This window comes from Pristis pectinata, chromosome 18 (assembly GCF_009764475.1).
Source record: "Pristis pectinata isolate sPriPec2 chromosome 18, sPriPec2.1.pri, whole genome shotgun sequence".
NCBI lineage: Eukaryota > Metazoa > Chordata > Chondrichthyes > Rhinopristiformes > Pristidae > Pristis > Pristis pectinata.
Window position 1 is genome coordinate 33,768,756 of NC_067422.1, and position 27,809 is coordinate 33,796,564.

A 27,809-nucleotide genomic window follows, 5' to 3' on the forward strand; every position below is an offset into this window, starting at 1 on the left:
GGGCAACACCACCCTACATGATCAACAACCTCATTCCCGTCTCATCTTCTGAAAAAAGCCAAAAATTAACAAAAGGTGGGGCCAATGTCAGTAAAGATGCACTGGAAAATCCCTCTCTAAAGCTGTCACACAATTAAAACTAGTCTAGATCACAGGAACCAAACGTTCTCTCTTTTCCAGTTATGACAAAGATTCCTTCACTTGAAACATGAATTCTGTTTCGTTTTCCACAAATGCTGCCTGATCTGCTGTGTGTTTCCACCATTTTCTATTATTATTTATTTTACTTATATTGATCACAGTGAACATTCAGGAACAAGTTTCAAAGTGATTACTGGAAACAAAAACAATACATGGGTCCAGATGAAGGGTCTCAACCTGAAACATTGGCTGTCCACTTCCCTCCACAGATGCTGCCTGACCCATTGCATTCTTCCAGCATTTAGTTTTTTTGCTCCGGATTCGAGCATCTGCAGTCTCATATCTCCACTGTACATCATTCCTGTTTTTGAGATTTTGATTAAAACATTGTTAATGCTTATTGAAGCAGATCATCCTAATGAAAACCTTAAATATTAATGATACACAAGTATCAAGAACATATAACTATTAATGGATTACAGGTACAGCAGCAAACCCTTTTTTGTCTTCATATAATACTTCTAAATTAATTCATAGAGCCATACAGCACGGAAACAGGCCCTTCAACTCAATTGGTCTATGCCAACCAAAATTGCCATCCAAGCTAGTCCCATTTGCCTGCGTTTGGCCCAGATCCCTCTGAACCTTTCCTATCCATGTACCTATCCAAGTAACTTTTAAATATTATTAACGTACCTGCCTCAACCACTTCCTCTTGCAGCTCATTCCAATACACTGACCACTCTCTGGGTGAAAAAGTTGACCTTTAGGTTCCTAGTAAATCTTTCCCCTCTCACCTTCTAGTTCTTGATTTCCCAACCCTGGGAAAAAGACTGTGCATGTTCACCCTATCTAAGCCCCTCATAATGTTATACACTTCTATGAGATCACCTTTCATTCTCCTACACTCCAATGAAAAAAGTCCCAATCTGCTCAACCTCTCTCCATAACTCAGTCCCTCGAGTCCCAGCAACATCCTCATAAATCTCCTCTGCACTCTTTCCAGCTTAATGACATCTTTCCTATAGCAGGGTGACCAAAGCTGAACAAAATATTCCAAATGCGGCCTCACCAATACAAAATAACATCCCAGCTTCCACACTCAATGGCCTGATGAAGCCCTCATCACCACCCTGTCTACCTGCGTGTCACCCGAGGGAACCACGCACTTGCACTCCTAGGTCCTTCTTTTCTATGTTCAACTCATATTAAATTTTACGTTCAACTCATGAGTTGCCCCTTGCAAATCTCGTCCATTGGGCAACAGCATTTTGAGACAATAAACGTTACCCATCTGGTTAAATGACATATGAAAACAAAAAAATAATTGCAAACCCTGTAAACCTGGGGGGGGGGGGGGAATCTTTACAGCTTGTTGGGTGCAAGCAGGACGGTGGATTTTCTGTGGATTGCTGTCACTGAGGGGAAACCTGAAGGGACAACAGTTTAAATTTGGTGTAAATTATGCCTTTGTTGCAGGTTGACGGGAGATAAGACGTTTGTCCCTCTGCGCGTACCCTTCCGCTTCAACCAAACGCGGCTGATCAGAGTCCCGCCCTCGCGCTGCACCCATTGGAGGACAGCGAAGCCCGCCCTGAGCCACGCCGGCGTGGATTGGCCAGCCTCGCTGTCACTCAGAAACCGAAGTTAGGGTGAGGCGAGCGCTGTCCGGGAGCCGGTGGTGAAGCGGCCATTGTGTGCGGGAGGGGGAAGCAGCCTCGAACGTTGTTTTTTAACGGTGGATGAAGAGACAATCTGACGCAAAGATAAAGAGTTTTATTTCTACATTAATATACGTCGCTGTGAGGTAGACAGATGTCAGATTTTGACGATTTTGAGAAACAGTTGTTGGAGAACCGACAAGGTGAGCGCTGGCCCGGGGGAGGGGGCGAGGGCTTTGGTTTGCGGTCGCCGCTTTTGACGAGGTTCTGGTGCCGGGAAATGGCGGCTCCAGGATCCTTTCAGCGTGTTTAATGAAAGCTCCCGTCCCGCAGACGGAGCGAGGAGGGCCGGGGCGAGGGGGAGGGGCAGGCCGAGGCCGAGGGCGACGCGCATGCTCCGTCGGTGCCTCAGTGAGCATCAGTGGGACAAGTGTCCTGGTGCCTCTCGGAGTCACAGAGCAATGCAGGCCCTTCGGCCCAGCGAGTCCATGCCAACCACACTGTCCACCCAGCTAGTCCCAATTTCCTGCGTTTGGCCTATATCCCTCCTGGCCCCCTCCCCTCCATGTACCTATCCAAGTGCTTCTTAAATGATACTATTGCATCTGTCTCCACTACTGCCTCTCACCAGCTTTATGTGGAAAAAGTTGCCCTCTCAGACCTGTTATTTTGCTGGACTGTCGCCCTATCTCATCTACTTGCCTTGGTGCCTGATCCATCGGTTAACAATCGAATGCAAATTTATTGCATTGCTCGTGTGCAGTCTGATTCACAGTTTCAATAGGCAGGGTGAAAGCACAGTCTTTTTGCCAGGGAGGAGGTGCTAAAAGCAAGAGGCTTGAGATCAGAGGAGAGAGATTTAAGAGGGACAGCAGGGGCAGCTTCTTCATGCAAAGGGTGGTGCATATTTGGAATGAGCTGCCAGAAATAGTGGTTGAGGTGGGCACATTAGCAGCATTTAAAAGATATCTAGATAAGTACATGGACAGAGGGGTTTAGAGGACAATGGGCTAAACTTAGGCAGATGAGACTAGCTTGCTGGGCAACACAGTTGGTGTGGATGAGTTGGGCCGAAGGGCCTGCTTCAATGCTGTATGACTCTATGAAATTGTGTTTTGGTGGTATGTCCAATAGTCTGAGAAATATGCTAGTCTGGCACCACCAAAATCCTGAGGGTGCTGGTTTATTGGAGTTTTACTGTAGTTTCTGGAGAATTGCACAGATTGATCCTTTTGTTTAGCTGGGTTTAATCACCACAAATGTTTTTTATTGCTAAATTCTCTGTCAAAAACACACAGCCTTCCCTTCACAGTTTCAATAACATTTTGGCAGAGAGTAGTCCAAGTTTCTCTGGTGTATGAGGAAGTGTTTTTTTGAATCACCCATAATCTCACACTTTATGTTTTGATGTTTTAGACTCTCCACTGTTTTATTGTTAATAGTTTTAGTGCTTGGACCCCAGCCATTCACAATCTGCTTCATTAATTTGGCTGAGGGAACCAAATGTCTTGCCTCCAAGTTTGTTGTTGACATATAACTAAGTGGGATTGAATAGAGAGGAGGATGGAAAGAGGTTTCAAAGGATCTAGATATTTTGAGTGAGTGGGCAAGAACATGGAACAAAGAATATAATGTGGAAAAATGTGAAGTTATTCATTTTGCACAAAACAAAAAAGTATATTTTTATTATGTGAGGTTAAATAACATTGATGTTCAAAAGTGTCATCTGCCACCAGTCACTGAAACCCTATAGGCAGGTGCAGGAAGGAATTAGGAAAGCAAAAGGTACAATGGCCTTGAGTATAAGAAGATTTAAGTAAAGGATTAAAGATGTTGTACTGCAATTTTATAGGGACTTGGTGAGAATGCTCCTGGAGTATTGTGTACATTCTTGGGCTCCTTATCTTAAAAAGAAGATATTCTCACCGTAGAGACAGTGCAGACTGATTCTACGGATAGTGGGTTTGCCATAGAGATCAAATGTCTGCAAGTTCCAAAGTTTTGAAAAGTGAGAGGTGATGTAATTGAAACTATAAAAAAAACTTTTACAGATTTTGCAGGATGCGGGCAAGTTGTTCTTTCTTGACTGAGGAGTAAGGAATCAGCATTCAGCCTCAGAATAAGGGTTAGGCCATTTTGGACTGAGGTGAGAAGTATAGGGCATGTTAAATCTTTGGAAGTATAGGGCTATGGAGGCTGTCATTGAGTTCATTCAAAACTAAGATTGATAGATTTCTGGATATTAAAGAAAACTAAGATTTTGAGGATTTACAGGAAAATAGAGTTGAGGTAGATGACCAGCCACAATCCTGATGAATGGTGGAACAAGCACAAAGGACTAAGTGGCCTATTTCAGCTATTTCTTATCAAATTGTTAAAATTAACAACTTTTAGAGTTATTTTAATTTCAGTAACATCCTGGTGAATTTGTGTTGCCTCCCAAGACCAATATACTGTTTGTGAGAAGCACCGCTGGAAATTCATTGTAGTACTGCAAATGGTTATTAATCTGTGCTGGTGTAACACAGTTGACATCAATTTAAATTGCATTTCGTCAAGGTAAATGTCAACATTTGATTACAGGTTTCACTTTCATACTGCCTGAGTAGTGGGAGTAAAGTGTCAACGTAGGTTTTGTGCCTTTCTCAACATTGCTGTTCAGACTTTCATTAATCACATTTTCAAAGTTGCTGTGACTTGTGCTCTTTCAAATAACGTCATGGCTTCATGTACATTTGAGTTCCAAGTAAACTGGTGGGAACCTCACCTGAGGAACAGTACATTGTCCAGACTCTGAATTGTCATATTAGATTGCAAGCTCAACTCTGGGGCATGTTCAAATCCATTTCCACCTAACTCAAAGTGAGTATGCTTACCAAGACTATGAAACATTATGATAAATATGTACTTGGGGGAAAAATGCTGTTACAGGTATGGGTTTTTGCATAAATTTTAAACCAGTGGTTTACATTGAGGGAGTGTGCTCAAATGAATGTGAAAATTGGATTCAGAGTAATCTGCATGTTTTTATCTGTTTGCCTTCTTAATTATTTTAATATATTCATTTTATTCTATTTAAATGTATAATTGATTTTTAATTGATAGGCTTCCTTCTAAACCTACTCCATAGTTTTCTGAATCTCTATTGCCAAGGAGTGCTTCAAAGTTTTCTTCGTTTTGGTGGCCAGTTTTTTTTAAATAAAACTAGTGTTCTGAGCATTCAGCTGTTATGAAGGTTAAATTGTTCAGATTTGCTTGGAGTGAACTTGCTGACGTTGCCTCCTGCTGTTTGAATAGATGATAAATGCCAATAGGTGTATAACTAAAAAGTTTGAATTTAGAATTGGATTTATTATCACTGACTTAAGTGATGTGAAGTTGGTTGTTTTGCAGCAGCAGTACGGTGTAAAGACACAAAATTACGATAAATTACAAAACAAAAGTTCAATTACGTTCTTTTATTCAGTTCTCAACTTCTGACCAATTGGTCCCTTCTGTGAATATAGTTAACCCATATACACCATTGTCTTCACACTGAGGATGCTTTCTGTTACGTTCTCTTGACATGGGGTGTTTAGAGCTTTCAGGAACACCCTGGTGAAGCTGCAACATTTGACTACCTGCAGGCTACAATGTAGATTCATTTCTGCTTTGGTTGTTTGTCTACATAACCGGTAGATTGTATCAAAACTCTGTAGTCCTGCTGCATCCAGTCATGAATGTTGGGGGATAATTAAATGATCAACACTAAGAGGAGGCTTGTAAACATTAACCACCATAAAAGAAACCAGCATTGAGTCCAAAAGACAAGGCTGAAGGATTAGTGGTAGTTCTCCAGTGGAGCAAACAACAAACTGGAGGAACTGAGTGGGTTGAGCAGCATCTCTGGGGAGGCGAAGGAATTGTCAATGTTTTGGGTCAAGACCCTGCATCAGGATTTTTTCCCCCACAGATCTCAGCAGGTTGAACAGCATCAATAAGCAGTTTGTTTTTTTTTTGCTCCAGATTCCAGCATCTACAAAGCTTTGTCTCCAGTGGAAGTGGCTAATGAATGATCCATCTTGGTTTATTGCTTAGTTCCCCAAGACCAGTAATGGTAGTTTGCAACCAGTTCAGTTCACTTGTGTGAGTTCAATTGACTTGGTGCAATGAATACTTCAGAGGCTATGGGCCTTGACAAAGTCTCGGCTATAGTGCTGATGACGTGCTTCAGAAATAATCACCTCTGTTCAAGTAGGGCTGTAACACTGTCCCATAATTGATAATGTACAAAAATAGCACATGTACCTTTTCCACAAAAATAGGTTGAATCCAATCCATCTAAGCGTTGCTGATAATCATGTAGATTAATGGAGCAAAGTGATGGAAGATCTCAATGGTACTGCTGTCAGTTGGCACTTGCTCATCAATAACCTGTTCACTATTATCATTTTAGATTCTGTCAAGGACTTGTCACAACCTAAGTCCAAATAAAATGTTGAATTCCAGAGAAGAAAGTCACCAATATCAAGGAAACACTTGACTGATTGTGGCACAAAGACTTTTATTGAAGTCAGTGGGAACAGAGTGCAAACCCTCCATTAGCTGGAGGTTTTTCTCAGATAAAGGAAAATTTTTGGAAATGTGTTATCTTAATAAATTAACATGCCTGAAGAAAAATATCCCAGGCTGCTAAAAATTCAAATGAGGAAATTGCACACTTTCTGTCTATTTTTCTTCAATCTTCCCTGGCTAAAGGAATAATGCCAAAGGTTTGAAGGACTGCTGGTGTTGTATCATGGCGTGCCCTTCGTCCAGCCATTTTTAAAAGGTAAATGCACCTGGTTCAACTTGAGTGGTGGAGAAAACTAGTGGAATTAATTCTGACGAACAATGGCACTGATTAATCAAGGGTACTAAGCATAGGTTTGTTAAGGGAAAGTCATGAACTGATGGAATTTTATAAGGAAATATCATCAGCCATTTGAGGGGTGTTAGAGAAGTATTTCTGTTTTACTGACACTGAATGTCTCTTTCAAGTTGCCCAGTGCAGATTCATTGTTGTTCCTCCTCCTCCACTGGTAGTCAACAGTAAAGCTCCAATAAACAGGTGCACTCTGGATTCTGGTGGTGCCAGACTGGCAGGTTTGCTGGATTATTGAATGTTTTTCCAACATACTTCTCAATCATTTTTTATTAGGTGTTACTCAGTATTGTAATAAATTTTCTAGTGAACCTGTTAAGTTTAAAGGGAGCACAGGAATCAGGCCCTGGTGAGTTTCATGGAAGCAAGGGAAATGTCACCTGGTGAGCTAGATATTGAACCATTGGGATTTCTAAATATCGAGTATCAGAGTTTTATGCTGATTTGAAGTCATAAACTGTTTCTTAATTTATTTTCTCTGCCTCCTACAAACACCGTTCAAAAGATTAAAGAAAATGAGGCACTAATTTGGGATGAAGCAATCTCAATGTTTGAAATCCTATTGATAATATTTAAAGAAAAATTAGCACTGAGACCAAATGATAGCTGGTAGGATTTAAAATAACGTCACTTAAAATGATGTTTCAATTTGGAATCGTAATTGGTTTATTATTGTTGCATGTACTGAGATACAGCGAAGCTTTTGTTTGCATGCCATTCATACAGATCATTCCTTACATAAGTACATCGAGGTAGTACAAAAGGAAGACAAAACGGAATGTGGAATATAGTCTTACAGTTACAGAGTGCAGTGCAGGTAGACAAATAAAGTGCAAGGGCCATGATGAGGTAGATTGAGAGACAAGAGTTCATCTTTATTGTATAAGTAACTAAATAACTTCAAATTTGAATTAAGATTCAATTTGATTTGTTGATTTGGAAGATTTGTCATGATTAGGGCTGTATGGAATTCTGTATGAGGAGTAAGAGTGATGGTGACTAAAAATGGTAGTGGTAGGAAGGATCACAGCTAATTAGGTGTTTCAGCTTCCTTGCATCTGTACAACTATGCATACATCTTGCAGTTACTGAAATGTGAAATGGGTTGGTTGATTGTTGCTTTATAATATTTGCTTAGCCTGTATTAGTAACCTCTGAGCACTTTTGTGTGAGTTCTCTAAAATATCTCCTTGGTACTGCTTTTGGTAGGTACCATAAGATTTGTTTCTCTCACCGCCTTCCCCAACAGGTACCTGTCCTTGAAGATGGAAAAACGTTTTCTATGCACAAGGATCCACCAATGTATGCTTGAAATTCTTTTGCCAACCTTTAAGAAAAGTAGCAGGTGACATGCCAGTTTATCTGAATCAGCCACTTTGGTAAACAAAGCATTTAAGAATTTTCATCCATGCATTTGGAAGTTTCAGCCTGTGAAGCTTTTCCATTGGAACAACTGATATTATTTAAAATTTAGTTACATTTTGAGAGATTATTTTAACTTTTGTTTTATAAGAGTAAATGTTGAATAACTTGCCAAATTTTAATTAGCTTTTCATTGAATGCTAACGGAATACTCCCTGGTGTTTTTTCTAGAACGAGAAAGAGAGCGTCACAAGAAGAAGAGTCGAAGCATTTCCAGAAGTAGAAGCCGGGATAAAAAGCGGAGGAGTCGAAGCAGAGACAAACGCAGCCGCAGTCGAGACAAAAGGAGTAGAAGTCGAGGAGGGAGAAGTCGAAGCAGAGATAAGCGAAGCACTTCACGAGAACGGAAGAGACACAGGTAATTTTTTTATTTCTCAAACAATTTGCACCCATTTGTGGCATGTTAAGAGTTGTTAACACAGAGTCTTCACAATGAGCAGGTGCTCCCACAGAGATTAAGTTCAGAGCCTTTGGTGTTGCTAATGCACTTTCCACAGCTGCATGAAAGTGAATCGGCTGCTTGAGCGCAGGGGCCAGTATGAAGTTGAACTGTTGTTGTTTTTGCCAATAATCCATACTTGCTTTCTTTCCTGCCAGGGCAGCATAGTCCTCTGGTGGAATAAAGTTCCATACAGCACCCTGCAGACGAGCCATTAAAGCCAAAACTAATTGTTCTTGTCACTCGGTGCCAATACAAAGTGTTTCTTGTATATTTTATAGTTATATGGGCACATTTAATTAAAGAATAGGCTCAACAGAGCATCATTTTAAGAAACTGATCAATGATTGCTTGCTCCTTCCCCAGTCTATAGTTTTTGATTATACTTAACACCTCAGACCACAGTAACTGTCAGCATCCATCTGTAGAACTAACTCAGAAGAAACTTAATAATGTTGGGCAGTTTCATTGGTCCTTCACATTGTGTTTGACTACTTGAGAGAAAGCAATGTTTGCATTCTCTCTTCAGGTTTAAAATCCAAAGCATTTTATGACACCAAAGAGAACCATTTCAGCCCACCTTGTTCCCCACTGATTACCTGACAAAGATATCGTCTTCCCTTTTTTCTCCATACACCAAACATGTTTCTGTTTGGTGGCAACAGTAGTATCCCACAGTTTAATGGCTCCAGGAACGTTGCAGGTTACAGATCCTGATAAATTGAGACACCTTGGATTTCTGTCATATCCATGAGCATTTTGACAGAATCCAACAGGCTCCAACTCCTCAATTAACACTGATGTTTTATCAAAGGTTATAATGCACTGGTCCAGGAGCAATTGATGTATTGTCATACAGCCTAAAATAGATGCTTCCAGGCCCTATATCTAACAAGGCAATAATCTCATTGCAGTAATGTGACAGATGACTCCCAGTTAGTTATTGATGAACCTGGGGTAATGGTACTCTAAGAGTCTGAGATTATCCAGTGAAGTGCTTGTAGTGCTCACTAAGCAGTTGCCACACTTGTTCTTACTGATACTTGTAGACTACAGGTCCTCCCCAGGTTACAAGCTCAAGACTTGTGTATTAGCCTGTATGTGCAAATGAGCATTTGGAAGACTTGTGGGATGGATTTGCTGGCTTCTGTGGGGCTGCAGGCATCTTCTGCCACCTGGGAACTCAGTTTGCTGCTGTGTTTCCGACTTGCAAACTATCCGGGTTCCAAACTGTTCACAGGAGTGGAACCCTGCTGTAACCTGAGGAGGACCTGTCGAGAGCTTTTCTGAAATGGGTGCATGTGAATGTAGATGAGTTGTAGAAGACTAAAGTGAGTAGAGTCAATATAGTTGCTGTTCAGTTTTGGGCATGACCTTGCTTTTTGCCACATTTGGGGATGCCTGAAAAGAAGCTAGGAGTTGTAAACCAGGGGGTCACGGTTGTATGGTTGTGAGTGCAAAACCATTGATAAGAAACTAAGATGACTGACATAGTTCTCAGATTACAGCAACACTTAGCAATTAAACCAAGGATTAGAGGTGGTTAACGTATTGGAAATTTTAGAGCATTTTATGTGTTTTTTTTGTGTGTATCTATGACAATTTCAGTTTCCTGAGGTACATGGAAGATTTTTTTAAAAAGGAATGTGATACTAATATGGGTGAATCTACATTATTCAACAGAGAAGTACCAAATATTCAATTCTGTAAGCATAAGCTTCCATTCATTACTTTTGTGTCTTTGCTGATTCCTAAGGAGGCATTTGTACGTTTCTGCCCTAATTGTCAGTTAACTAGGCTCTTACTAATCAAAAATGCCTTTTTTATTTTGAATTTAAATTCAACAGAATATGCACGATATTTCAAATGAATGGTGTATGATATAACTTCTGATGTTAGTAGCATAACCCTGTGAGATTATTTGAGTTTCCAAGTTTGTTTTTGTTTTTGTCACTACAGTCGGTCTCCTCGTCGTTCTCGTCGAAAGAAGCCCTACAGATACTGGGATGTTCCTCCTCCAGGTTTTGAGCACATTACCCCCATGCAGTACAAGGCAATGCAAGGTAAATTTCTCCTTTTTTTTTATATATATATATATATATATATATATATATATATATATATATATATATATATATATATATATAATGTTTGGTTTAATAAGGACTACCACCAGACCATTTCCATGAAGTTCTCAGTGAACACATCCATATTACACTAAGGAGAAAAATATGTCTCTTCCTCTGCTTTTCTTTAGCTGCGGGTCAGATCCCAGCCACAGCACTGTTGGCGACCTCTACAGTAGGTGGTGTGACGATCACACCAACCCAAGTTCCAATCATTGGTAGCCAGATGACCAGGCAAGCCAGGCGACTATATGTTGGCAACATACCCTTTGGAGTCACGGAGGCAAGTGCAAATGTTCAAAATGTAATAACAGTCAAAGTTTTCCACCTATGTGTTTCATAGATCACTATTCTCTCTTTATCATTCTCATTTAACTGAATTGAGGATGGGGTACGTAATTTAAAGGTGGCCAGCACAATGACTGGGAAAAATCTACCACATTTTGTTTTTAGAGCTATGATGCTTTGTGACTTCTTTAGCATTTACGTTGGACCTAACAGCTGCAAAACTACTTATTGTTTTAAAGGAAGAAAGAATTCAATTTAATTGGGACCTTTCTGTGACTTTGAGATTTTAAGTGCTGAACAGCTGATGAAGTGTATTGGCTATTGTAACTTAAGAAATTAATTAGCCAGTTTGTGCATAGTAAGCTTTCACAACCAGAAACGTGATCAGAGAATCAAATCTATCATGCAGATGGTGACTGTTATGTGCGTGTGACTACACATTGAGCTGCATTTGTTACTTCCATTTCCCAGCTATCGGTCTGTAGCATTGTAGTTGTAGCTCTTCAAATGCTGAAGCTAATCTTTTAAATGTGGTGAGGATTTTGACATTTCTCTAACCCTCCATCAGTTTTACTTAAATCTATATGCTTTAGCTACCAACCTCTTTCTCTTCCTGCTCACTGTGTAGGCCTTTCATAATTTTATACACCTTGATTAAATCAAGTTCGCCTTTTGGAAAGAGAGCAACGCCAGTCTAGTCATCCTCACCTGACTATTATACTCCAGCCCTCCATCCTCTTAAATCTCCTCTGTATTCTCCCAAGTACTATGAGCTCTGTGCTCTTTGTATTCTCTGCTTCAGCTGATTTGAGGGCAAGTATCCTATGTGCTGCCTTAATTTTTTATTGACCACAGAATGCATGTACATCTGCCTGTGTCACCTGCTTTTAACTACGTGAGGGATAAATATTGGCTGGGACAGTGGAGATAAATTGCTGCTTTGTAGCAAAGATGTCAGATTCTTGCACATCTAGAAAGGCACATTGTTTAATGCATCATCCAAAAGATGTCTCACTCGACAGTACTCCCTCTACTGCACCAGAATGAAGAATGCTGAAATGTATTATTCTTCGAGCATGGCATTTTACCACAAGCAAACTTAATTAGATTTTCACCTACAGTTTGCTTCTTTCGTTGTCACAATCTATACACCCAAGTATTGTTTTTCATCTGGATACTGTTAATTCAAATGGCTGATGGTGAAGCTTTAGCAATTTTTCTTCATTTATATTCTGACAATTTAACCAGAACAATTTATGTTTCCTAGAGTCAAAATGAGATATAGCACAAAAATGGGCTCTTCAACCCACTGACCATCAACCACCCTTTTACACGAATCTTGCGTTAATCCCTTCTTATTCTCTCCACATTATCATTACCTCCCCGCCCCCGATTCTACCACTCACCTACACAAGGGGCAATTTACAGTGGCCAATTAACCTAGCAACCCACACATATTTGGGATGTGGGAGGATACTGGAGCACCCAGAGGAAATCCAAGTGATCACAAGGAGAATGTGCAAACTCCCCACAGACAGCACTGGAGGTCAGGAATGAAACCGGATCTCTGGCACTGTGAGGTGGCAGCTCTACTAGCAGCACCATTGTGCTGCCAAACATAAAATATCCCAAAATGCTTCAGAGTTGTAATTATTAAAAACTGAAACCAAGTCTGAGGAGTCCACCCTTCAGATTGCCAAAAGCTTGATCAAAAAGGTATGCTTTTTTTTAGTACTTGCATTTATCTAGCACGTTTACTGACCTCTGAGTGTTCCACAATGCATCACAACCTCTTGAGTAAGATCAAGATGTACAATATTATGTACATAGACTAGTGAGGGAAGGAGCATTACTGGACCTTGTCCTGGGGAATGTAACTGGTCACGTGGAAGGCGTGTAAGTAGGGGAACATTTTGGGGATAGTGACCATAACTTTGTATATTTTAACGTGGTTATGGAAAAGGATAGAGTGTAGCGGCTAGCTACACACTACTAAATGAAGACACAGTCGCTGGTTCGAAATCAGAAGTCAAATGCACGACAGGGGCGCGGTGCGCCTTTAATATCCCAAAACTTCCCGCGCTACAGTTCCCGCACTAACGTCACGCGCGGGTCACCTGACCTTCCCGAGCGCAGGCTTTCCTAGCCCGACCGTGGGGAAGGAGGAGGGCCCCGCGCCATCTTGGATCGGGGCCTCCGACAACGTTCGTGATGTCGGGAGCCGGTTCGATGCTGGTGCGGTGAGTTGCTACATAAACCCCCCGCCCCCCCAAGAACCTGCAATACCGTCACGAAAACCAGAATTGAATTAAACTATGACTTGGGTGGCCTGCCCCTACGTCATGCTTGCTGGACCACCACGGGTTGGTCCAAGTCTAAATGAGCCGGCTTCAGCCGGTCAATCGTAAACATCTCCTTGCGCCCCCCCAATGTCCAGCACGAGCGTAGACCCATTGTTCCTGATGACCCGGAATAGCCCTTCGTACGGCCGTTGCAGTGGTGATCGGTACATGCCCCTCCTGACGAAGACAAACTTACAGTCTTGGAGGGAAGTCAGCATACGGGTCGGGGCCTGTCTGTGTCGCGAGGTGGGAATCGGGGCCAGGTTTCCAAGCCGCTCGCGCAGCCGGTTGAGCGCCACGGCAGGTTCTTCCTCTGGCCCCCGAGGGACTGGTAGGAACTCGCCCGGGACGACTAAGGGCGTTCCATAGACCATCTCCGCGCACGAGGCATGCAGGTCCTCTTTTGGCGCAGTGTGTATCCCCAGCAGGACCCAGGGGAGTTCATCTACCCAGTTGGGCCCCTTAAGGTGGGCCATGAGTGCAGACTTCAGGTGGCGATGGAACCTCTCCATCAGCCCATTGGATTGCGGGTGATAGGCGGTGGTGAGGTGGATCCGGGAACCCCACAAGTCGGCAACGGCAGACCACAGGCCAGAGGTGAATTGAGCTCCCCCGTCTGAGGTGATATGTGCTGGGACACTGAAATAGGCCACCCAAGTTGACAAAAGGGCCCGTGCGCAGGACTGGGTGGAGGTGTCTGTGAGGGGAATGGCTTCAGGCCAGCGGGTAAAACAGTCGACAATTCTGAGGAGGTACCACGCTCCTCAGGAGACCGGGAGGGGGCCGACCAGGTCGACATGGATATGGTTGAACCTCCGGCGGGTAGGTTGAAAATCCTGCAGGGGGGGCCTTGATGTGCTGCTGTACTTTTGAGGTCTGGCAGTGAGTGCAGGACCGGGCCCATTGGGAAACCTGTTTACGGAGGCCATGCTAGACGAACTTGTCTGACACCATCTGGACAGTAGTCCAGATGGATGGGTGTGCAAGGCCGTGGATGGCATCAAACACCCATCGGCGCCAGGCAGCTGGGACGATGGGGCGGGGTCTACCTGTGGAGATGTCGCAGAGCAGCGTGCGCTCACTGGGGCCTACCAGTAGGCCCAAGACTGTGGTGCGATAGCTGGGCATCTCCATATCCGTTTGCTGTGCCTCCGCCAAGGCACCGAAATCCACCCCCGGGACAAAACTTGGATGGTGGACCGTGACAGTGCATCCACGACCACGTTCTCTTTCCCAGACAGATGGCGGACGGCAGTGGTGAACTCTGAGATGTACAACAAGTGCCGCTGCTGCCGTACTGACCTTGTTGAAAGCGAAGGTCAACGGCTTGTGGTCGGTGAAAGCTGTAAACGGCCTGCCCTCCAAGAAGTATCGGAAGTGTCTGATGGCCAGGTACAACGCCAACAGCTCGCGGTCAAAGGCGCTATATTTGAGCTCTGGTGGTCGAAGGTGCCTGCTGAAGAATGCCAGTGGTTGCCAACGCCCTTTGATAAGCTGTTCTAGAATGCCTCCGACCGCTGTGCTGGAGGCGTCGACTGTGAGGGCAGTCGGGACGTCCGTGCGCAGATGCACCAACATGACCGCGTCCGCCAAGGCCTGCTTTGTTTTGACGAACGCGGTGTGAGCCTCTTCCGACCAAATAATGTCCTTGCTTCCGCCTGACAGGAGAGCAAACAGGTGCATGATGCGGGCCGCGGACGGTATGAACATGTGATAAAAGTTTACCATACCAAGGAATTCCTGCAGGCCCTTGATGGAGGTGGGTCTGGCGAAATGGCGGATGGCGTCGACCTTCGCAGGCAGGGGCGTGGCGCCGTGTTTGTTGATCCGATGGCCCAGGAAATCGATTGTCTCCAGCCCGAATTGGCATTTGGCTGGGTTGATGGTCAGGCAGAAATCCCTCAGGCGAGAAAAGAGTTAGCGGAGGTATGCGAAATGTTCCTGGCGGCTGTCGCTGGCGATCAAGATGTCGTCGAGGTATATGAAGGCGAAATCAAGGTTGCGCCCGACCGCGTCCATCAGTCATTGGAAGGACTGAGCAGCGTTCTTGAGACCAAAGGGCATCCAGACGAATTCAGAGGCCGAAAGGTGTGATCGGCGCCATCTTTGGAATGTCGTCTGGATGCACTGGGATCTGGTGATACCCGCGGACGAGGCCGATGTTGGGGGAAAAAATGGACCGCCCGTGTAGGTTCGCAGCAAAGTCCTGAATGTGCGGCACGGGGTACCGTTCCGGGGTTGAAGTGTCGGTAATTGCCACAGGGTCACCAGCCTCCGGCTGCCTTGGGGACCATGTGTAGCAGAGAGGCCCATGGGCTGTCCGACTTGCGGATGACCCCCAGCTCCTCCATTTTTTTGAATTCCTCTTTCGTGAGGTGAAGCTTGTCTGGGGGTAGCTGTCGGGCATGGGCGTGGAGGGGAGGGCCCTGGGTGGAGATGTGATGCTGGACGCCATGCTTGGGCAAGGTGGTGGAGAACTGGGGCGTTAGTACGGACGGGAACTCCGCCAGGACCCTGGCAAACTCGTTGGTCGATGTGGTGATGGAGTCGAGGTGTGGGGCCAGTAGCTTGGCCTCACCCAACAAGAACGTTTGGAAGGTCCTGGCATGTACCAAACGCTTACCCCGCAGGTTAACCAGCAGACTGTTGGCGCGAAGGAAGTCTGCCCCGAGGAGTGGTTGCGTGACGGTGGCCAAGATGAACCTCCAAGTAAAGTTGCAGGTGCCGAACTGGAGGTGTACCAAATGGGTGCCGAAGGTCCGAATGGCACTGCCGTTGGCGGCTCTGAGGGCGGGTCCTGGTGTGCAGTTGCGAGTCTCGCGGCTGTTGGGAGGCATGGCACTGACTTCGGCTCCGGTGTCCACTAGGAACTGACGTCCAGAACGCCTGTCCCACACATGCAAGAGGCTATCCCGGTGGCCAGCCACCGTAGCCATCAGTGGCGGCTGGCTCTGGCGTTTCCCGGAAACCTGCATGGTGGCCGGCATCTGCAGGTGTCAGCACCCCACTGCTGGTGGTAGAAACACCATTGGTCGGTCGGTGTCTCAGACCTGGTGGCGGGTGGGGTGTGTTCGATTGCCAGGTCTGACCTGCTGGGCCGCTGGGTATGTGGTGTAGCAATGCGCTCGACTGATGCCCCGCTCTCCTTTTTCGCCCGCCAAAGGACATCCGCCCAGGCGGCCACTTTCCGGGGGTCACTGAAATCGGCATCCGCCAGGAGCAGGTGGATGTCATCGAGTAACTGCTCCAGGAAGACCTGCTCAAACAGCAGTCAGGGTTTATGCCTGTCTTTCAGGGCCAACATCTCATTCATGAGTGCGGAGGGGGGTCTGTCGCCCAACCCATCGAGGTGGAGGAGGCGGGAGGCCCGTTCGCGTCAGGAAACGCTGAAAGTCTCGAGAAGGAGGGTCTTGAACTTATCGTACTTCTCCCCTGGGGGCGCCTGGATGAAGTCCTCGACCTGGGCTGCGGTGTCTTGGTCGAGGGTGCCCACCACGTAATAGTACTTGGTGTCGTCCCTGGTGATCTGGTGAATCTGGAACTGGGCCTCGGCCTGGTCGAACCGGACACTGGGCCGGAGGGTCCAGAAGGTGGGCAGTTTAAGGCTACTGCCTGTAGCTCTTGTTGTGCAGACATAGTGGGTCCAAAAACGTTTGGGCCCGTCGGGGTCACCAATGTAGCGGCTAGCTACACACTACAAAATGAAGATACAAGAGTCGCTGGTTCGAAATCAGAAGTCGAATGAATGACGGGGGCGCGGTGCGCCTTTAATATCCCAAAACTTCCCGCACTACAGTTCCTGTGCTGACGTCACGCGCGGGTCACCTGACCTTCCCGCGCGCGGGCTTTCCTAGCCCAACAATGGGGAAGAAGGAGGGCCCCATGCCATCTTGGATCAGGGCCTCTGACGACGCTCGCGATGTCGGGAGCCAGTTCGATGCCGGTGCGGTGAGTCGCTACAAGAGCATAGAGCATCACAGGAACAGGCACTTTGGTCCACCATGTCTGTGCTGACTGTGGTGCCAATCTAACTAATGCCACCTGCCTGCATGTGGTCTATATCCTTCTATTCCCTGCCTGTTCACTTGTTTGTCTAAATGTCTCTTCAATGTTACTATTGTATCTACTTTTACCACCTCACCTGGCAGCATGTTCCAACCAGTAATTAAGGTTAGAAATTGGGGTAGGGCCAATTTCATTAACATATGGGAGGATCTGGTAAAGGCCGATTTCATTAATATGAGGGAGATTAAGAGAATCTACTTACAGGTAAGTCTATATCTGCACAGTGGGAAGCATTCAATGGAGAAATAGCAAGAGTTCCAGGCCAACATATTCGTGTTAGGGTGAAAGCTATTGGGTAACAAGTAGAGGGCACCCTGGATATTGAGGGTTGGATAAAGAGGAAAAGGGAAACGGCAAGAGGGAACTAATGATGGGGGAGGTCTGTCAAGAGTATAAAAGGTATAGGGAGATGCTTAAAAAGGAAATTAGAAAGGCAAAGAAGGGTTGCAAGAAATCATTGCTAGACAGGATTAAGGTAAATCCAAACGTATTCTTTTGGCCTTAGTGTATTAATAGAATAACCAGGGGAAAAAGTAAGGCCCATTGGGGACAAGGGGGGTGCAATCTGTGTGTGGAGTGAGAAGGTATAGGTGAGGTCCTAAATGAATAATTTTCATTGGTATTTACAAAGGAACCAGACTTTGTAGTTAGAGAATTCAGTGAAGGGTTAGATGAAAGTCTAGTGCAGGTCTCTGTAAATAAAGAAGATGTACTTCATGCCTTAAAGGTAGATAGATCCCCAGGACTGGATGTGATTTATCCCAGGCTGCTGCAGGAGGCAAGGGGAGAGTTTGCTGGGGTTCTGCCTGAGATTTTAAATCTTTGCTGGACACCATTCAGATACCAAATGACTGGAGGAGAGCAAACATGATTCCCTTCCCCACACCCCCCCCCCCGGCAAGGCAGCAAAGGGGTAACTATAGACTCGGTAGGGAAGAGACTAGAAAAATTCTTAGAGATAAGATTAAAGATCACTTGGAAAGGCAGGGACTAATCAGAGACAGCCAACATGGCTCTGCCAAGGGTATATCCTGTCTGACCAATTTGGTATCTTTAAGAAGGTAACAAAGAGTATTGATGAAGGCAGGGAAGTAGATATGCTTTACATGGACTTTAATAAGGCCTTTGATAAGGTCCCACATGAGAGATTGGCTCAAAAGGTTGGGATCAATGGGATCCAGGGCAAGTTGGCAAACTGGATCCAAAATTGTCTCGGCAATAGGAGACACAAGGTGATGGTAGAAGGTTCTTTTTGAGATTAGATGCCTGACTAGTGGTATCCCACAAGGATTAGTGCTGGGACCCTTGTTTGCAATATACATGACTGACTGACTTGGATGTGGGAGGCAAGATTGTGAAGTTCGTGGATGACCCAGAAATTGGCAGAGTTGTTGATAGTGTAGAAGGTACTCTTGGCCTGCAGAGAGGTATTGATGTTTGGTGAAATGAGCTGAAAGAAAGATTGGTGGAGTTTAATCCAAACAAATGTGAGGTGATGCATTTTGAGAGTACTGATGAGGCCGAGACATTCGCCTTGAATGGTTGGGTCCTGGGAAGCATTGTGGAACAGAGGGACCTCCAAGCACTCACCTATAGATCCTTGAAGGTGGCAGTACCAGTAGACAACATGGTTAGGAAGACAAATGGGATACTGGCCTTCATTAGACATGGCATTGAATACAGAAGTAGGGCAGTTATACTCCAACTTTATAAAACCTTGGTCAAACCTCAGCTGGAGTACTGCATGCATTTCTGGTCACTGAGGTATAGGAGGGATGTGATACCACTGGAGAGGGTGCATAGGAGATTCACCAGGATGTTGCCAGGGATATAGCAGGAGTGCCTGGAGGAACTGGGTCTGTCCTCCATGGAGCAAAGGAGGTTAAGAGGGGAGATGATTGAGGTATATAAAATTATGAAGGATATAGATAGGGTAGACTGCAGGAAAGTTTTCCTCGTATCACGGGTAGGTGAAACCAGAAGACGTAGGTTTAGGATAAGGGGGAAGAAGGAATCTGAGGGGAAAGCTTTATCTTGAGAATAAGTACCTGGAATTCACTGCCAGTGAAAATGGTTGAAGCTGGGTCACTGACAGCATTTTAAATTGTGTCTAGATGAACACTTGAATTGCTTTGGCATAGAGGACTATGGACCAAGTGCTGAACGATTGAACGACGCAGTTAATGTGAAAGGGTGTCCACTTGCCGGCGTGGACGAGTTGGGTCAAATGGCCTGTTTCCATGCTGTGCTATTCTGTAATTCTAAGATGATCAGTTTTTGCTCATGGGAATTGGAATGAAGGATAAAATTGGCCACAGTTCATTTCCTCTTTTCAATAATAGCATGGGATCTTCTGTATTCGCCTGAAGGCAAGCAAGGCCTCAGTAGGAATGTGGCTCTGACAGCATTACATCAGCACTGCACTGAAGTGTCAGTCTTGATTAATGTGCTTAAGTCATGGGACTTGAACTTTGTCCTTATAAACTTGGAGAAAGGACTGCTACTGTTGAGCTGTGCTTGCACTGGGAAAGGGTGGTGTTGAAGAGGATGAATTTGGGAACGGAATTCCAGATTGTGGAACCTTTGCAACTGATGGAATATCTGCCTGTGTTCGCGTAGAAGAGTGGTGACAATGCACAGGAAAAAAAAGTCCAGAAAGAGGATTGTAGGTCCTAGGAATGTTTAGAGAGAGAGCGAGAGGCACTGTCTTGAGCAAAGGATTTTAAATCCATAGCCTTAGCTAACGAAGTGGACGATGCAGACCAGAATATCTTTAAGAATTTGATTCTGTGGGCCAATGTCTTTACTTTTCTGTCTTCAGAACAAGATATAATGCTTTGCTGTTTATGGGAATATAACATCAAGAAGGTTGGCATTCTTGTCTGGGAAAAAAAAACACCATAGCACCAAGATTGTAGGTAGTTAAATAAAGCTGTCTTCCTAACCTTTCTCCAGAAAAAGATCTTCCATGGATTATTATTGTTGCTTCATATGATACTGAGATTTTTAGAATTGGGTCTAGAGTTTTTAGACTACGGAAGAGAAAAAATCAGCCATGTTTTGCTTTGTGTTGCTAACTGAACAACTCTTGGCATAAGTGGGCATTTTCCTGGTGTCACTTGCACTCTATCTTGCCATCTAAGTAAGGCATCCATGGAAGAGTACCATAGCACAAGAATAGACCTTTATTAGAATAGATGTAGCACTTGCCATTTTAGATATATTGAAAATTGGATTGAGAACAGGATAGCCATTTGAGATATTTTAATGATCACTAGCAGATAGGAACTTGACCCAAACGACAACTATTGTACACCCTGGAGTTAGAAAAGCTAACTCCTGAAAAGTGGTTCTTTATTGGATGGAATTGTATGAATTTAGTAGAAAACTGAGCTGCCATTGATTTTAATATCATGTCACTAACATGTCAGAATGTAGAAGTGCAAATTCCATTGTACATTTTTGTGTCTACGAATAATCTTTCTACCTTTAGGAAGCCATGGCAGACTTCTTTAATGCTCAGATGCGCCTTGCTGGGTTGTCACAGGCTCCAGGGAACCCTGTGTTGGCTGTGCAGATCAACCAAGATAAAAATTTTGCTTTTCTTGAGGTAAGCTTGTGCCTTCCATTGCTATATAATTTATAACAATCTCGTTATCATTACTGTCAGACTTTCTATTCTTTGAGTGCTGCCACTTAAATTGAATAAAACAATATGTATGATTGGTAAAGATGTTTTGTTTTCAAGGAGAGCTATTATAGAGTGGATGTGCACAGCTTTGAATAACTCTGAAGACATCTAGATGTTCAAATGTAGAATAAAAGATACTGAATAATTAGGCTTAGGGCAGTAACTTGGTGAAAAATTAATAGCCAATGAAAGAATAAATAGTTAAGTTAGTGAAGTACATTTTTCAGTACTTCACTACATCTAATAGAATCACTTCGACATTTTATGCAAGAATTCCATTACTTTGCATCTTTGGTTATTTATTGCTATACTTTGCTGTCAAAAGTAGGCAGGCAGACTGCTTCTAAATCTCTGACAGTGCTCATCTTGAACCAGTTATTATATGGAATGGAATTGGGGGCTGGCTTGACCGGCCCTCCAATTCTCTTCTCCCTCTGAGGTTCACATCATTACATTTGATATTTTAACAGGATAAAATTTGTGTTGCATTTTAATGAAAATCTACCTCATCAAAATGTGCAGTATTTTATGACTGTTTAATTTGATTTTTCTCTTGATATTGCTAATGTTACATTATGATTCTCTTAGTTCCGTTCAGTTGATGAAACTACACAAGCCATGGCATTCGATGGCATCATCTTCCAGGGTCAATCTTTGAAGATCCGACGTCCCCATGATTACCAACCTCTGCCAGGCATGTCTGAGCAACCTTCTTTCCATGTTCCAGGTCCGTCAAAAAATGCAACATCTGTGTGCTGGACTTCCTTTGCAGGTTTAAGTATACTGCATGTATCTGATGTAATGCCAAGACACCAAAATGTTATTTGTATTAGCTATTTGTTGGCTAAAATGGAGAAAAACAATCATATAAAACAAAATTAAACAATGCAGATACTGTTACAAACAATATGCAAGGAAAGTCAGTGTCAGACCTCGCACGGCAGAATTATAATTCTGTGGATGAAAATCTCGGTCGCTGTCTACTCGAATGTATGGACATTCTGAGTTGCTACCTGAAAAGAGGAAAATTTTATGTTGACATCAGAAATGACATTTTTGGGTCGAAGAATGTTATACATTTGTTCTTGTTGCAGCAGGTAATTTTGAAGTTTTTTGGTGGGGGAGTTGTATATGCAATGATCAAGAATTCAGCCAAGATTGTATTAAGCCTTTTGTACTGAGGCATCCATCACAGGAGGCCATTGATTCTGCCAGTTTCCATTTTAGAAGATGGAATGTTGCAAATGTCAAGCTCAAATGCCCAGGACACTAGCAGCACTGTGATCTAGTGAGTTGCTTAGTGTCTGACTTGGCTAAAGATGCATTGATATATATCCAAGTATGAGGAAATTTAACTATTATTCAACTCAATAATACTTGTATTTTTTAAATGATGTGAAATTACATTGAATGGATTCAATAATAGTAGTAAATGGGTTCAGATAATGTTTAAATTTAATGTAAAAATCATTGGCTTCCAGTGTTTTAAGGTTTGCACTTTTAACAAAAACAGTTATAGATTGTCTTATGGATGGGGAGGGGGCTGATGGGAGACCTCACTAAGAAGAATTCACCTTTACTTTTGCTCCATTTTTGTTTCTCTTTTTTTTCCTCTTTGTTTTCATTAGAACTACATTTTGTTTTCTCTACTTTTTCTTCATTTTAATCTTTTTCCATCCTCACCGGTTCTTAATCCCTGCATCTGTTAAAGTTCACTCACTTGTGGATTTTGGAAACCTGCAGAGTCTTTATGTTCCGGTTTGGAGCAGCTGGCGCAGCAAGATTCTACGCCAGCCTGGAAGCGTGCACATGTTACTAGGGCCACATTCGCAATACTGTAAGTTAGAAGGTTTTTCCAGTTATGCTTCTGCTTTTCTCTGACCCATATGTGGCTTGCTTCTTTTGTTTTTTTTCCAAAAAAGGGGGTGAGTTCATTAAATTAAGGAACTTCCAACATTTACTTCCTAAGTGTTCCACGTTTACCTTTTTCCTCCAAGGCAAAACATAAATAATGTCCATTATCTGAACCCTTTTGTCCCCTTTCCAATTTAAGATGCACATCTTGTACCCCAGTGGTTGGTTCGTGTACCAGTGACGGCTGACACGATCTGCAAGCATGACAGTATTATCATATTTGTAGCTGCACTTGTGTTCCACGTGGAAGCAGATTGGCTCACTCTTCAATGGTAGCTACTTTACATCTCATTGCAGCATGTCTTTGCCAAGTAGCAGCGTGATACAGATATTATGAATCCTTTGCTTACCACCCACCACAAAGTGGATGCTTTGTGTAATCCTGATACTTTTGTTTTAAGAGATAGTTTTGTTATATTCCTTGTAGTTTTTGGTTCAAGTTGTTTAAATTGCCACATTTGTTTCTCTTGTCTTTCTTTTAGGTGTTGTCTCCACGGTGGTTCCAGATTCTCCGCACAAGCTATTCATTGGCGGTTTGCCCAATTACCTCAATGATGATCAGGTAGCTACGGATACAACCCACTTGGAGAAAGCTGACTATATTGTTCTGCTTTTTCTCCTCTTCGATTTCATATATCCAAAGCTGCCTTGATTTGTGCCATTGTTCAAACATGGCTGCTCTCTTAGTTATGTTGCAGTTGGTTGACTGTTCAAGGAGTGTCAGCTTTTTCCAGTGAAAATTTTGAAGGCTTTTTTTTAAAAACTACTTTAAGGTTCTTATCAGTGTAATTGGGCCATTCCTTCTAATGAGGGGCTTTACCATGAGATTAATATAGAAAATCTTTCTGGGCAAAACACTGAACAAGGGTCATCTGCTTTGCAATGAAGATGGGTGAATCAGACTGTCATTGGCTGTTTTGGTATCAATAATAGCGCTTTTTTTTGTTCTTTCTCCTCCTCAACCCTCTCCCTTCACTTCCTCCCTGAAATTTTTAAATAGGTGAACTTGCTTGTGTGAAAATATTGATCACATAAAATAGCTGGCTGAGAATTTATACCCTAACTGAACAAAATCAGCATTTTTGTTCAAGCAAACTTCACTAACTTCCTTTTTGCAGCAAGGGAAAAAGCAGCTCGGGCCGCTGAAGGGTGACAGAATGCCTTAACGATCCAGATCTGCAATACCACCACCACAAATGAAACAAGAAAGTGAAATCCATTTTGTAGCAACATTACCAGCAGATAATTTGCATCCTAAAAGGGCCTTTCTCCCCCTTTGTAGGAATTTGCTTTATTTTATTCATTTAGGAGTATTGGATGTGGCTTATCATTTTTCCATTTGGTATTTCAATTTTGGTTGTAAAATAGAGTAGGTGTTTTCAATTGCAAACTTTCAGTTTACCAAGTTGGCCTTTTTGTTTACAGTGGTAAAGCTTTTCGTTCTAGCCCCTTTTCCTTTTCACAGCAGTTCAGTTTTTACAGGTTTTTAGATTCCTAAACCGTTCGGCACATGAAGGTGAGATGCAATTACAGTCAATTTCTTTACTACCTTATGATATGCAGTGTTTAAAACACTTTTTGAATAAATTTGTGTAGTTCAAGCTTGGGTTTTACAATAAAATCGCCTTCGAGGGGTCATATCAAGTTGTTTTCCTAATTAAAATGTTTTTTTGATCATTTAAACTAAAATAACTGAAAATTAACTGTTGGATCCAATTGTGCACACTAACTATGACACTTTTTTTTATCATTATGTCATTGACTTTAAGCAAGTTCTATTTTTTTTTACCTACCTGCAGTCTTAGCTACCAGCTAATAAATTGCATAAGTAATTCGATATCCCAAAGGATAGCTTCATGCATGCCTGAAATATTTTTGTTGCAAGTAAATTTATAGCTGAAGTGAAGCTGCAACACCATCAGCCACGAGCATCGGTAAACTAATTATGGCTGATGGTTATAAGTGGATCATTTAAAAGTTCTTGAATTCAAAGCCTAAAACTTACACTTTTAACTCTTTGTAAAATTTATTGATTGGCTGATGAGAAGCTAAGGGTGACTTGTTTCTTTCAAAAACAAAACTCTTCCATCAAAAACCTTTTTTCCTCTGGTGATCTTTCTCCACCCCCCCCCCCAGAAATGGACATCATTCCTTTGTGTTTGCGGCACCTTTTAAGCCGCATATCCTTTTCCAATCTTCATTATGAATTTCTGATAGATTTCAAATTTTGTAATGATGAAAACTTGATATGATCCATGGTGGCACTTTATTTTTTTTTTAGCTATCTATATCAACTATCTTAACACTCACCTAAACTGGGGGGAGAAATCAATTGGAGAAACTGATTTTATTAAATCTGTGATTTAATATTCAACATTAGAAAGTCTGGAATGCACGGTTTGTTGAGAACAGGGAGTTTTGCTTTCTAATTCTAAATTTGTGAGCCAGTGTTATACTGACTCCTTTGTAGTCACTGCTGGTTGATACTCATGGCTCTTTCATTTTTGTTCCCCCACTTTGTCCCCAGCTAGGGGCCTGTAAGATCGTAAGTCTTGGCGCATAGTTTGTTCAGTAGTACTGATCTACTGCTGCCATGCCAACCTGTAAGACAAGGCAAGTAAGAGCTCATGTCCCGCACTCGGATACCCTCGGAGCCAGCTACTGTGCTCTTCCCTCAACTCTAGAACCTGCCCAGCCTTCCTGAGAGCATTTGCTGGCTTTGAGGGTAGACCTAAAAAAGAGAAAACAAATTAATTTGTTCTTGGTACAAATGAATAAACCACTGAAAGTTGTGGTGTAAGTAGTACATATATACCTATGGTGTATGTGTTTATAGGAGGTAAGATTTCTTCTCCAACCATTTTTCTGTATTTGAAGATTGTTTCAACAATGTTCTTTCTCCTTTTATTTTTTTTTATATATCCTTGAGCTTAGCTCCATGAACTAAGATGCCTTGATTAACCCTTTGAGAACCAAGATAACTGTGTTGATTGATTTTATGACTGTTTGCATCACTTTCCAATTAGTTGCTTAAAATGACAAGAATTAGCTACCCAGAGCATAATGAATTTAAAGTTCTACAATTAGTGCGATAGTCCTCAATGGGTTAATATTTTCAGGGCTGAAAAGACATCAGCGTCCTCTTTCTAAAATAAAGAAATCCATATCTGGAGTCCAGAGTTCTGCAAAAGTGTGAAAAACCTGTCTTGTTTAAAAATATTTTAGATGTAGAAGAGGAAGTTGAAGGCAGGTGTAAATCCTTTATCATTAAAAGGACAAAATAAATCTAGGTCATAAACTGCTACCCAAAACATTGATATTTGCCTGAAATTTCTGAAATAAAACCAAATCGTTTTATGTCCATGACCTTTCTTCTTGCATTTTAAAATTTGTGATCAGATCTGAATAATTACCGATCTTAAGGCCAACTACGGCAATGACATGACAATATGGAAAAGAGATTCCAAGTTTTAAAAAGAGTCATAGGACAAATGTAGAAATTGTTTGCTGGTTTATAATTTTGTTGTTTTAATCCTCATTGGTATGCAGCCTGGTAACTTGAGCAGTAGACAACCTTCCTTTCATTCAGATAATTGCTTAAGTTTCAACAATTTTTTTTTGCTGGCCTACAGATTGAATATATTTAAGTCGGTCGAACTATTGGTAGAAGAATGGCGGCAGCAAATTCTTGAGTCCAACTGCAGTCAGTTTGTTTAGGAACTGTTGGAACTGTCATAAATATTAGCAAATGTAGCCATTTCATTTAAAGAAGCCAGTTTTCTTTTTGTTAACCAAGTTGATATAGGATGGGATTAAAACAAACTGTTTAGGCTTTTCCTTCAGCAATATAGGCTCATTTACATGAAATAGCCATGAGTTTAGAAAAAGTTAAAAATAAGCAATCCAGTTAAACAGATCTCTGGCCTCCAGTCACATGTTCTGTATAGGGATTTCTTGTCTATTGATGTGAATTCCAATGGGATTGTTCATGTTTTAGTGTTGGCTGAATTAATATTGATGTAGGTCAATGGCTGGAATGCAAAGGGTAAAAAGGCAGAATATTGGGGCCAGAAATTGTTAAAGTTTTGTTTGAGCATAAGGCTGGAGTTGGAGGTGATGGTGATAGTTGCTTCACATTTTCTGATTGTCTTTGCCACACTAGTCAGAATTGACATGCAAACTGTTCTGGCTGCATGGTTTCCAACCCCTTCTTTGGGGTCTTGTGTCCCTGTGCCGCTGCTCTGGTCCATGAATATCTTAAAATTAACAGCCCAAATTAGGTCATTGCCCAAGTTGCTTTTAATTAGATCAATTATAATAAGAGGTCTCCATTCAGATTCCATATATTCTGGTAGGAAATGTTTGGTAAAGTAATTGCCATTGGACCCGAGGTGTATACCTTTTGGGCTTTCCTCCTGTTTCCCGTCCTGTAGTTCATCTGTGCTTTGAAAATCACTAAGCTAGCTGAATTGCAGCGTCCATTTTCCATTACCACAATAGCATAGCTGTTTTTAGTTTTCATTAAATTCATTAATTTAAGTGGGTCATAGAGGAACTTAGAGTAAAATAAAGAGTTGTTTTGTAAATCTTTTTAAATGCATTTGCTAGCACCAAAAGATTTATCATGTGCAGGCTAGTGGTGGACCACTCTTGGTTGTATTTTTAGCATTTGGAATCTTTTGCTCAAAATGGAATTACAAGATTGGCGTGCTAATAAAATTAAATGTGTAACATTATTTGGTGCTTGATGTGGTAGCTTTGAATTAGCTGGAAGTTTTTTCACTGTGATTATGATTGCTAAGAGCTGACCTAAGGCT

At 42.6% G+C, this 27,809-nt stretch overlaps 1 protein-coding gene across 4 annotated transcripts in view; it reads left to right on the forward strand.

Annotated features, from left to right (window-relative positions):
- Window positions 1–1,795: 1,795 nt before the first annotated feature.
- Window positions 1,796–27,809, forward strand: part of LOC127579949 (splicing factor U2AF 65 kDa subunit-like) — a 31,410-nt gene continuing 5,396 nt past the window's right edge. Inside the window, exons 1-7 of one of the 4 annotated variants that reach the window (XM_052033028.1) lie at window positions 1,796–2,005; window positions 8,299–8,485; window positions 10,526–10,629; window positions 10,824–10,975; window positions 20,881–20,997; window positions 21,667–21,772; window positions 23,475–23,554. In XM_052033028.1, coding sequence (XP_051888988.1) covers window positions 1,957–2,005; window positions 8,299–8,485; window positions 10,526–10,629; window positions 10,824–10,975; window positions 20,881–20,997; window positions 21,667–21,772; window positions 23,475–23,554 — 795 coding nt within the window. In that variant the 5' untranslated portion in view covers window positions 1,796–1,956. Of the gene's footprint in view, window positions 2,006–8,298; window positions 8,486–10,525; window positions 10,630–10,823; window positions 10,980–20,880; window positions 20,998–21,666; window positions 21,806–23,474; window positions 23,555–27,809 lie in introns of all 4 variants that reach the window. The other 3 variants (XM_052033026.1, XM_052033027.1, XM_052033025.1) reach the window with 3 other exon arrangements.